General features: G+C 48.7%; 1 protein-coding gene across 2 annotated transcripts in view; it reads right to left on the reverse strand.

Moving 5' to 3' along the window:
- Positions 1-491: 491 nt before the first annotated feature.
- Positions 492-12,888, reverse strand: part of CAMSAP1 (calmodulin regulated spectrin associated protein 1) — a 542,816-nt gene continuing 530,419 nt past the window's right edge. For both annotated transcript variants that reach the window (XM_086921001.1, XM_086921000.1), the window contains 2 exons: positions 3,816-3,934; positions 492-2,615 (listed from right to left, as the gene is read on the reverse strand). In XM_086921001.1, the coding sequence (XP_086777127.1) occupies positions 2,313-2,615; positions 3,816-3,934 (422 nt within the window). In that variant the 3' untranslated portion in view covers positions 492-2,312. The remainder of the gene's footprint in view (positions 2,616-3,815; positions 3,935-12,888) is intronic.

Consider the following 12,888-nt stretch of genomic DNA (forward strand, 5'->3'; position numbering starts at 1 on the left):
CAATGTACAAGTTGGCTCCCAGCTACTCCTGTAGCGAGCAAGGACAGACACCAAAAGGACAGAGTCTCACTCTCGAGCGGCTCCCGCGAAGCGGGGGCCGCGAGAGGTAATGAACTCTCAGGCGGGGGGGCGTGGCACTGGGAGGGGGCGCGGCGCGGCGGGAAGAGGAACCAGCTGGCGGTGTTAAGCAGGAATGCTGGTCCTCGCAGTCCCGCTCGCCGCGCCTCTCACCTCCACTGCGGCCGAGTCCTCCGTTGACAGATGCAGAATCCCCAGCAATGTACAAGTTGGCTCCCAGCTACTCCTGTAGCGAGCAAGGACAGACACCAAAAGGACAGAGTCTCACTCTCGAGCGGCACAATCACAAAACACAAATGCAAACAAGAATCAGATTTTTACAGAGGGTAGTACAACAGCTTTTTAAAAATAGATATTAGGTAATGTCAGCTGTGATAAGTGGATGAGGCGACGAGAATGAATGCCATCATATAAAAAAAAAATCCTTCATTATTGATTTTATTACATTTCAGTGCTTTCATAAAATAAATATGGTATATAATAGCAAACATACAGTGGAAAGAGGAGAGAAAAAAGCACAAGCATGAAAAAGCATGATAACAGAAAATAATTACACTCAAATTTGTAGCACTTTAGAAATCAGAGCCATTATTTACAGACAGCTTGTTCTTCAAATTATATACAAGAACTGCAGCAACCTATGGTCAAGTACTTAAAAACTGCTCGAGGTGGGGGAGGTGTAGAGAAAAATGCAACAGAAAACCTTCAATTTCCTCTGGTTAGTGTTCAGTACATTTGTATGCGGAATTTTCGGTCTTATTTTAAAACGAACACAATTTTGCCTACGTCACTATTGTCATGAGAATGCTGTCTTCAGAGTTCAGATTCTTTTTGTACTATTCTACAGTTCCCTTTTTTGTACCAAGTGCATATGTCAAGTAACACTTTAAATAAAAGTAAACATGTGCAAACGGAAAAAAACAAAAAATAAAACAAAAAACTAATATCAAGAAAAAACGTTTGTCAGAACTTTGGGCGACAACTTCAAAATTGTTGCTATAGTGGTGCTCTGCCAAAGTGCAAGAATGTGCTTGCAGAACTCGCAACACTGTTGCAGCACAAATTAAGACTGTGCTCTATAAGCAAAAAACAAAAATAACTGCACAAACAGCCCCGGCCATTGGAAAGTCTTGATTCTGCAATGTTTTTAGGGGTCATAATCGAAAAATCTTCAATTTGAGGCCACATCAACTGAAATGCGGTTCTGCAACATAAGAACAGGGTGTCTGAATGTAAAATGCTTGCTTGTTTAGGAGATAAAAACAAATGATTCAGTAACTAAGATTACATAAATATCACATGGAAACAATAGTAAAAAAATATTTGAACAACGATGTGTGCACACTTTGACAAGGTGCTTCTTCAACACCAAAAGACAAAAGACAACTAAAGTGGGATTACACTTCATGACATCATAATCTAGTGAGTGCGGACAGTGACCTGCATTAGTGCATCATTACATATAAGAGTACCGTGCTCGTGGACACGTTCAATGTCTAGCACAATCCGACTCTGGGGGAACGGCTGCTCCATCACAGATGCACTGTCTGGGGCACACGTACATCAGCTTTTTGTTGGCATTCTTGGGGCTAACCAGGAGCACCCGTGACATTGCATACCTCTTCATGATTTAATTAAGGCGATTTTAAGCCAAACATGGTTGACGTCCATCCCTTTAAGATCAGATTTTGCAATATTTTTAGTGACAAGTGAATATAAAGTCAGTTTTGTTCAAAGCAGCATGGTTGGGGCTTCTCATTCCGTATGGAAGCTTTACTATTGGCAGCAATTGTCTACGTTACAGTTTACCAAACCCTCCTCCTTGCCCCCAAAATAAAATCAGTTCAAACGAAAACAAATCGAAAGTTTTTTAAAACATGAGTGACCCGAAACTATTTAGAAGTTTAAAGATTGCCAGCTTTTAAGAAGGACTGCAGCTGGAACGAAAATGTTCCTATTTCTTAGAGTTAGTTCTTCAAGTAAAAGGAAATGCACCGATTCCAGGTCTTGCTGCACGTCCCGCCCCGCCCTCACCCGCCTCCAGTCCTCAGTAGTTCGAGTGGTAGCTAAACAGCAGAAGAATCATTCACTGAAGACCGTGGAGTGGTCCTGCTCTTAAGCGTTTTCATTGGTTCATGTCTTTGCCAACAACTGAAGGTTCCGCACATTTCGTACCGCCTGAGGGACGCAGGACCGCACGCTCTCCTGCTGACGTCACAGCCCCAAGATCAGGGTCATTTCTGAGTCGTGGTTTTCTTTGGCACTGCGGGTCGCTTCGCTTGCCACAGGTGGTTGTGAATCGTGATAGCATCAACACTGACGGACATGGTTTTGGCTGGAATCACGGTGAACTGTTTTCTGTCCGAACTATATTTGTAGAGTTTGTCAATCATTTTCCGGGAAATGTTCTTTGGCCCTGTCCCAGTGAGCTTGAACATTTCCTCGGATTCGGGGAAGTAGGAATAAAGTGCTCTAAACATGCAGCCCGCGTCCCGAAACAGAATGATGTAATGGTTGGCTTCACATCTCTCGAGTTCCTATGTTTAGGAAAAAAGAAACATTACACAGATGAGATTACACTTCATTGTATACCTAAATATACATCTAGATTTAAACAAATTATCCAAAACTAAGAGATAAAGGTAATATTTTAACACATCTCACTGCTTAAAATACATCTGAGGCCATTGCTGGTCTTCCTGAAAGGGAACTTGAAAAGGGGCTCTTTTTTCCACAAAGTTGTTTTTGGAAACTAAGTGGGAAGGTGTCTGCAGGCAGAGCATCTCAGCATCCATTTAAAGAAAGACAGCACTACCCTTTGTTTAGGTCAAGGCTGGGCAGTGCATTCGCTGCTCTGGGAGGCATGCTGCATTCAGGTAGGGAGTTGAAGCTCCACTCACTTTCCGCCCATATTTTTCATTGGCGTGTGTAATTGTCCACTGTAAACCGTGGCTGTTCATTGATCAATAGGCTTAGTAGTCCCTCCTTAGTACCTCCTCGTCTCATTTTGTAACCTTCCATACTTGTGTTGTTACTCTGTGGCTTTAATAACAGCCTCCGAGTACTATTTTCTCAAATAGCTTTGTCATATAAAAGACGAACACATTTGCAATGCAATAGGTCTCACATTTGAGAGAGTTTAAGCTATTGGCATTGTAAATACCAATGTCTTTTATGTGTTAAAAAAAAAACACAAATAAAAGGCATTGTCAACTGCAATACCAATAGCTCAAACTCTTGGAAATGCGAGACCTGTTGCATGGCAAATGCTAGTTTAAACTTTGTTTAGAGCTAGCCAATCTCCAGCCTTTTTAGTTCATGCAAAGGTGGCAGGCGGTTGCATAGACTGCAAGTCCTGTGGCAGTTTTAAAAAGTACATGTTTGGGAACCCACTGAATCATGTTAAAGTAACACATTGTGCAGACTGGCAGATTCTACCAAAAGAGTAGGCATTGCCCTGGCACAGCTAATTCCATTCGTGTTTGGAAATGAGAAAATTTAAAGTGCATGCCGAGGTTAATGCATCAGCTTCTATAATTGGTCAAGCAAGTCATATTGCCTAGGGCAAGCAATTCATTTCTTAATAACCATAACCTTTGACAGAGACTGATACCCTGAAACTGGACTAATTCTAGTTGCAAAGCGGCTGACCAGGCACTATAATACCTACGTAATCCATGTGGGAAATGTACCCAAAAAGTGCCAAATCCACTTTCATTAGTCCAGGCTACACTCACCTCCAATATTGAATTTTTCTGTGACTCGTTTACTTTTCCAGCCAAACAACAGTGGGATATCGCATTGTGAATGATGGGCTTGTTCGACTTGCTGCTTGGTTCTTTATAAAGTTTTGGACCTAAAGTGTAAGAGGAGGAGAAATTAAAACAAATCCATTTAATGAATGGCCACATTTTGATACCACAATTTGCAATCACTTTCTGGAAAAGTGCATTACAACAGAATAGACTAAAAGGTAACTGTAGGTGCATGGTCCCTAAAATTTCAATAAAACATTGTAAATAAAGGTAAGCATGTCTGCGCCTATCCATGTCTTGACCGCACCCACTGCCACGAAGCTTGGTCACACGGCCACCACCCGAGACTGCCCCAAGAAGCACTGAGAAGGCATAACCATCATTCTCAAGGAAACCCTACGATGCACCACCATTGAAGATGACACCACATTAATTATGGAACACCTCAAATTCCAAATCCACACCAACGCAGAGACCACCCGAGGAACCCTCTCCTACAGACCCCCAGGTCCACACACAGGCTTCTGCAATGCCATTTCCGAATTCATCTCCCCTCTAGCAATCAACTCCAAGCACTATCTTCCTCTGCAACCTCAACTTCCAATCTCGACGACCTGAAAAACACAGACTCCACCAACCTCAGGGTAAGCTTGAGCAACATTGGCCTCATGCAGCTGTTCACCAACTTCACACACAGCGCAGGACACACACTGGACTCCATCTTCACAGCCAGTGACAGTCAAGTCCAGCCATCTCACAGAACTAACCTGTACCGACCACAGCATCGTCCACTTCACCATTTCAGGCCCCCCCCACCCCGGACTCCATCTGCAAGCCCCTCAGCTCCTCCCGTCGCAGATGGAACAAAGTCACAGAAACCCAGTGAAAAACCACTCATCACCACCAGGTCCAACACCACCAGCGACCTTGGAACTGGCTGTGCAGAACTTCTCCGACTGAATCGCCAAGTGTGCCGACACAGTTGCCCTATCAAACAGTCCATCACCAGCAGGTCCTACAAACACGCCAGTCTGTTCACCTAAGTACTCTGGTCCATCAAACGAGAGTGCAACCGACTGTAAAGAAGATGGCACTCCAACAGGAACTCCAAAGACCGAACCACCGTCAAGGTGGCCATAGCAAATACCACCAATACCTCAAAGAAGCCAAGAAGGACGACCTAACAAACTGCATCGAAGCAAGCGCCAACCACACCAAAGAACTTTTCAGTATCGTCAGAGAGTTCTCCTGCCCTTCAGCCACCTAAAGCACAAGTTACTTACCTTCGGTAACAATATATCTGTAAGAAACAGTAGTTCGTATTAGATTCCTTACCTTAAAATATCCCCAGGCGTCAGACTGGGTCCGGAAAATTTTGCGTAGCAGTACCTCTGCGCGTCGGTAGGCGTCGTCTGCGGCTCCGCATCAGTCGTCGGCATCGTTGGCGCCGGGATGAAGTCGTTGGAGTACTTAGATGCCGCCCTCGATCGCTGATGTCAGTTCTTATACACAGCTTTTCCACACCAGAAACGCAGAGCCATGTTCAAAACCAAAACTGGTGCCATGAAAACTAGGGCCCTGAAAGGCGATGACCTTAACCCTAGATATCGGGTCGCAGAACGGGGAGGATGGGTGGGGCGGTAAGGAATCTAATACTAACTACTGTTTCTTACAGATATATCGTTACCGAAGGTAATTAACTTGTGCATCTGAAAGAAACAGGTTAGTATGTGGAATTTTAGTTTGCGAACTGAACATCATCTGCGCCATCTTGTCATTCATGTACAATATGCACGGCAGCTATTTTAGGTACCATGGTCTCCCTGTTCACGATCGAGCGCCAGCACGCTCCCCTGACCCTGCGAGCATCCCCTGCACACCCTGGCTGCCCCCGCTCTCACATGCACAAGTCATAAACCCTCTCCTTCCGCATGACTCTGTCCTTGGGAGTCACACCCGCGCCTGACCAACACTTCCCTTCCTTTCATGAATACCCCTCTTTTGATAAACTCTTCCTCTGCGCTCGATTGTCCGCGCAGACCATTCCTTTCATGAATACCTCTTGAATACCGCCCGGACTCGCTCCTGACCGGTTGCTCCCTCCTTGCTCCTCTCCCAGTACTGCTGCTGTCTTCCTGGGGATCTCCGCACTGCTGAATAACTTCACGGTATCGCCTGCATTCTGTAATTTAGCGGTATCGCCTGCATTTGACCAATTTGCGCTGTGTTTTTAAAATCTCATAGCTCACAGCGCATGTGATTGTAGCGCCGCCCGCCCTGCATTGCATGTGATAGTAGCGTCGCCCGCCCTGCACAGCATTTAACTGTATTTGCCCACCTGGCAGCAACGTGCATTATTGTATTAATTTTCGCTGTCCCAGGCGACCTACTGCCCCTGCCTCGCCTCCCCTCTGACCTCCATCTTGTTAGCTGTTGTTGTTTTCCCTGCCCCTCCTCCCCGCTACCGCCTCCCAGCTGCTGACCCTCCCACCCACGTTCACAGAGCCTACCTCGTCCTTCCAGCCCCTGTGACCGCCCGGACTCGCTCCTGACCGGTTGCTCCCTCCTTGCTCCTCTCCCAGTACTGCTGCTGTCTTCCTGGGGATCTCCGCACTGCTGAATAACTTCACGGTATCGCCTGCATTCTGTAATTTAGCGGTATCGCCTGCATTTGACCAATTTGCGCTGTGTTTTTAAAATCTCATAGCTCACAGCGCATGTGATTGTAGCGCCGCCCGCCCTGCATTGCATGTGATAGTAGCGTCGCCCGCCCTGCACAGCATTTAACTGTATTTGCCCACCTGGCAGCAACGTGCATTATTGTATTAATTTTCGCTGTCCCAGGCGACCTACTGCCCCTGCCTCGCCTCCCCTCTGACCTCCATCTTGTTAGCTGTTGTTGTTTTCCCTGCCCCTCCTCCCCGCTACCGCCTCCCAGCTGCTGACCCTCCCACCCACGTTCACAGAGCCTACCTCGTCCTTCCAGCCCCTGTGACCGCCCGGACTCGCTCCTGACCGGTTGCTCCCTCCTTGCTCCTCTCCCAGTACTGCTGCTGTCTTCCTGGGGATCTCCGCACTGCTGAATAACTTCACGGTATCGCCTGCATTCTGTAATTTAGCGGTATCGCCTGCATTTGACCAATTTGCGCTGTGTTTTTAAAATCTCATAGCTCACAGCGCATGTGATTGTAGCGCCGCCCGCCCTGCATTGCATGTGATAGTAGCGTCGCCCACCCTGTCCGCATTTAACTGTATTTGCCCACCTGGCAGCAACGTGCATTATTGTATTAATTTTCGCTGTCCCAGGCGACCTACTGCCCCTGCCTCGCCTCCCCTCTGACCTCCATCTTGTTAGCTGTTGTTGTTTTCCCTGCCCCTCCTCCCCGCTACCGCCTCCCAGCTGCTGACCCTCCCACGCTCCGCCCCCTCCACCATCCATTTATGGCCAATGCCTCCACGCGCAGCGTCCACGCGCTACGGACACGCCGAAGGTGCGCCAAAGGTAAGCCCGTCTACGCCCGTCCGCGCCTGGACCGCGCCCAGCGCCATACCCCCTGCCCCTCGCGCTCCCCAGCCCTCCCGCATTACCTATGATGCCGCCACCCTCCTAGCCCTTGACCCCGGTCGCGCCCCCAACTGCGTCCAAGCCGCTCCTGGACACACCCATGGACCTTTCTCTTGCTGCTCCTGCAAATTCAGCGGCACCGTCAACATCTCCGCCACGACCACATCACAGATCCCCGACCCCAACCACCTACAATGCATCCTTCTCAACACCCGATCAGTCCACAGGCACGCCATTGAACTATGGAATCTACTAGACACCATTTCTCCGGACATCGCCTTCCTTACGGAAACATGGATGAACGCTTCCTCCGCACCAGACATCACCATTGCCATCCCTGAAGACTATAAGATCACTCGCAAAGACCGTACCAGCCACACAGGAGGAGGGATCGCTATCGTCCATAAGAAATCAATCCGCATCTCAACCAGCTCTGACGCCAACCTCGCCAACTCCGAACACCTTCACTTCCAAATACACATCAACCCCAAGACCACACTCAGAGGAACCCTCCTCTACAGACCACCAGGACCCCGAGCTAAATTCAGTGAAGACATCACGGACTTCATCACTCCACACGCGCTCCCCTCCAAAGACTACATCCTTCTGGGAGACCTCAACTTTCACCTTGAAAAGATCAACGACCGCAACACCGCCACCCTCGTGGACAACCTCGCCAACCTCGGACTTAAACAACTAGTCACTTCCCCCACCCACATCGCAGTTCACACACTCGACCCAATCTTCACCTCCAGCAACCATGTCTCCTTCAGCCACACCACGGACCTCCTCTGGACTGACCACAGCTGCGTTCACTTCACCTACAACAAACCAAAACCCAACATCCACCTCCAACCTACCCTGCAAAGAAACTGGAACAAAATCACCACGGACCAAATCTCCGCATCGCTCCTTCGAAACTCCCCAGCCCTCTCTTCTAACACCAACGAAGCCGCCGCCAACCTCACCCTATGGTTATCCAACACCGCCGACACCTTAGCACCACTGAAAAAACGTCAAAGCAAACCTGGCAGCAAGAAGGCCTCATGGTTCAACGATGATCTCAAGAAATCCAAGAAACTCTGCCGCTCCCTTGAAAAGGCCTGGAAAAAAGACCCAACCACCAGCACCAAGGACGCCTTCAAATGCGCCACCCGCACTCACCACCAATTGATCCGAAAAGCCAAGAAAACAGCATTCAAGGATCGACTTGACAACAACGCCCACAACAGCAAGGAACTTTTCAACATCGTCAAGGAATTTTCCAATCCCTCGGCCAACTCCAACGACATCACCCCCTCTCAAATCCTCTGCGACTCCCTAGCCTCATTTTTCCACAACAAGATTGCAGACATCCACAACAGCTTTGACAACCAACCCGGAAACCAACCCACCCCACCATCTGCTGATCATCTCCCCCCCGTGAACACCCTTAACGACTGGAACCCAATCTCCACTGAGGACACCATCCGCCTGATGAATTCCATCCACTCAGGATCCCCCACAGACCCATGCCCTCACCACATCTTCAACAAAGCAGACTCCGTCATAGCACCGCACCTCCGAGACGTCATCAACTGCTCCTTCAACTCCGCCACCTTCCCGGAAGACTGGAAACACGCTGAACTCACCGCCCTTCTGAAAAAACCAACAGCAGACCCCACCGAACTCAAAAATTACCGCCCCATCTCGCTTCTTCCATTCCCGGCCAAAGTCATCGAGAAAGCTGTCAACAACCAGCTCGCCGCCTTCCTCGAAGCCAACAAATCCCTCGACTCCTCTCAATCTGGCTTCCGAGCAAAACACAGCACGGAGACCGCCCTCATCGCAGCAACAGACGACATTCGAACTCTACTGGACAATGGAGACACAGTCGCCCTCATCGTCCTTGACCTCTCTGCAGCTTTCGACACAGTCTGCCACAGCACCCTTTTACAACGCCTCAATAACACCGGAATCCAAGGAAAAGCACTTGAATGGATCACCTCGTTCCTCACCGGAAGAACCCAGAGAGTCCGCCTTCCTCCATTCAAGTCCGAGGCCTCTGAAGTCATCTGCGGCGTACCACAAGGATCCTCGCTCAGTCCCACCCTCTTCAACGTATACATGAGCCCCCTCGCGGCCATCGCACGCCAACACAACCTCAACATCATCTCTTACGCGGACGACACTCAACTGATCCTTTCCCTCACAAATGACCCCAGCACCGCCAAAACTAACCTACACGAAGGAATGAAAGAAGTTGCCGAATGGATGAAACAAAGCCGTCTGAAACTGAACTCGGACAAAACAGAAGTCCTCATCTTAGGTACATCCCCCTCTGCATGGGACGACTCCTGGTGGCCAGAAGCCCTCGGAAAAGCACCCATCCCGACAGACCACGCACGGAACCTAGGTGTCATCCTGGATTCTTCACTCTCAATGAACAGACAAGTCAACGCCGTATCCTCTTCCTGCTTCAACATTCTTCGCATGCTCAGAAAAACATTTCGCTGGATCCCCTCCGAAACAAGGAAAACAGTCACCCACGCTCTGGTCACGAGCCGACTGGACTACGGAAACACCCTCTACGCAGGTACCACCGCAAAACTCCAGAAGAAACTCCAACGAATCCAAAACGCCTCAGCCAGGCTCATATTAGACATCCCACGCAACGAACACATCTCTGGTCCCCTTAAAAACCTCCACTGGCTACCCGTCAATAAGAGGATCACTTTCCGTCTGCTTACCCACGCACACAAATCACTCTACGACATCGGACCAGATTGCCTCAACTCACGACTGTCCTTCTACATCCCCTCCCGCCAACTACGTTCTTCCAGCCAAGCCCTCGCCACTGTACCTCGCATCAACAAGACCACCATGGGAGGCAGATCCTTTTCATACCTGGCTGCTAAAACATGGAACTCACTCCCCGCTTACCTTCGCCTTACCCAGAACCACCTAGCATTCAGAAAGCAACTTAAAACATGGATATTTGACAAGTAATCCTCCTCCCCTTTCTAAGCGCCTTGAAACCCTATGGGTATGTAGTGCGCTATACAAATTCCATGACTTGACTTGACTTCCTTTGATGACCCCTTCCTCTGAGTCCGGTTGTCCGCACGGGTCCCAGGCCATCACCTAGCCGGGGGATACAGTTTATTGCCCCCCCTATTGCATGGAGTCGCTCCTCTTCAAAGGAGCTACTATTGATCATGGCCTCCCCACCCCCTGGGATACGATCAGGCGCACACATCCTAAGAATCGGCGGAACACTCAGCTGCGTGATTGCCCCCTCCTATTGTATGTGGGGTGAGGACCTCTACTGTAGATACGTGTGGGGGTGGGTCTGAAACGGGGATTCCGGGGATGTCTTTTCATACTTCAAAGAGTCTTTTCTGCAATAAAGAATGCTCACATGTCATAAACCAGGGTATAAGAGGCCAGGCCTCAGAGAGGCTGTTAGAGCACCTCGAAACGATACCTTGTTGTCTGATCTGATGTGTTCTGCTCCGTCGGAATAAAACTTCTGTTTCCTGCCTTCCAGTCTCCAGCGCCTGCCTCTTTGTTTGGTAACTAGAATGGTATAGAGGCGGTTAGCGCCGGGCAACTTTGAAAAAGGCCATCAGCCCTACCTTTTTTTTTTACAAGTATTAGATTCCTTACCTTAGAATAGATACCCCAGCAATACCAACCCCAGTGGTGGGTCTGCGAACCAATGATCACACCAGAAAGTCTTGGAGAACAGAACAGCCAAATAAGCCATCTCTCCGGACTTGGCTGTCCAGGCAGTAGTGTGCTGCGAACGTGTGCAGCGAGGCCCACGTAGCTGCCTGACAGATGTCCCCGACCCAGGGCAGTAGTAGCCGCTGTGGCCCGAGTGGAATGGGCACGTAGTCCCACAGGAGGCTCCTTTTTAGCCAGAGAATAACAAGCCTTGATGCACAAGATGACCCATCGAGAAATGGTCTGTTTGTGCACCACCCGACCCTTCTGACCGGCAAAAAGAAGGAGAGAAGTGCTGCTACGGGACGCTTTGCTGATTCCACGCCACACTGACGATCACCCGAAGAGACCGGAGGGAGTATGACGCCCTTCCTAGGTTAAGAAACGGGATCCCAAGAAGAACGACAAAACGAGCCCACGCCACAGTCAAGAAGCACAAGGACTCCATAATTTGGACTCTATGTGGCAATACACAAAGTGTCACGGTACACAAGTCCTGTTCTGAACATCCACCTTCCCTGATGAAGACCTTCACAAAAAGAAGTGCCGCATAGAAGGTCGAAACACGCTGGCCCCCTTTGAGAGAGGTTCGTGGTCGAACCGAGTAGAAATCAGGTCCCAAACTGGACTATACAAGCCCCTAAAATTAGGGTCCTTTATCTCGGGTTCTGAGAAACTTCCCTGACCTCTCCCCTGGTTAAAAAGTATCAAAAGCTTGAAAACAGTAGAATATTGCAACCTGCCCATGCTCTTGTCTATAAATCAATAGGACTGCCTTTGGATGTAAAGTTCATCTTTGTATATGTACGTTTTTGAGCATTTTGCATTTGTTTGATACACTTTTTTGAATGTATAAAGCACTACATGTTCAAGTTTTTTCACTGTACATAATCTTTGGACACATTGCTCTTTGGAAACAAACAGTTTTTTCTTTTTGTTTAAATTGTATATAGTGAGAAGATTTGGGTCTAACTTGCCCAAAGATGGGTATGGTTGTTTTGCAAACTAAATAAGAAAAAAGAAAAATATAAATGTAAATAACCCAATGTTAATTAAAAAATCGTATGGGCAGAGAGACGTTTGTCTAATTTATGGTGTCAGAGGCATCTTGTTTATGCATAGACCGCCCGACCCTTCTGAGCGCCCACGTAACCAACAAAGAGTTGATAATCCACCCGGAACTGGCGTGTGCGATCCAGATAATAGGAGCGCACGTTTTGGGTCCAGACGGTGGAGCCTCTCTTCCTCTTTCGAGGGATGCGGAGGCGGACAGAAGGTGGGTAAGGTGATGGACTGCCCGATGCGGAAGGCTGGGACTACCTTGGGCAGGAAAGAGGGTCGCGTCTGCTACACAACTTTGTCCGGATGGACCGAAAGGAAAGGAGGTTGCGAAGAAAGAGCCTGGAGCTCACTCAGTCTCCTGGCAGAGGTGATGGCAACCAGGAATGCAGTCTTAAGAGTAAGGAGACGAAGACGATAGATATGAAGTGGCTCGAAGTTAGCGCACATCAGAAAAGTCAGAACAAGGTTCAAGTCCCACTGAGGCATCACGAAAGGAACAGGAGGAAAAAAATTGAGTGATGCCCTTCAAGAGCCTATTTACAACTGGGGACTTGAACAAAGAGGGCTGATCAGGGAGCCTTAAGAAGGCGGAAATGGCACAGAGGTAGCCCTTTAGAGTGCCCAGAGCAGAGCCCTGATGGGCAAGAGAAAGAAGAAAGAGGAGAACCTCAGAAAGGGGGGCAGAAAGCGGATCCACAGCCTTTGCTGTTCACCATGCCA

This window comes from Lissotriton vulgaris, chromosome 5 (assembly GCF_964263255.1).
Source record: "Lissotriton vulgaris chromosome 5, aLisVul1.2, whole genome shotgun sequence".
NCBI lineage: Eukaryota > Metazoa > Chordata > Amphibia > Caudata > Salamandridae > Lissotriton > Lissotriton vulgaris.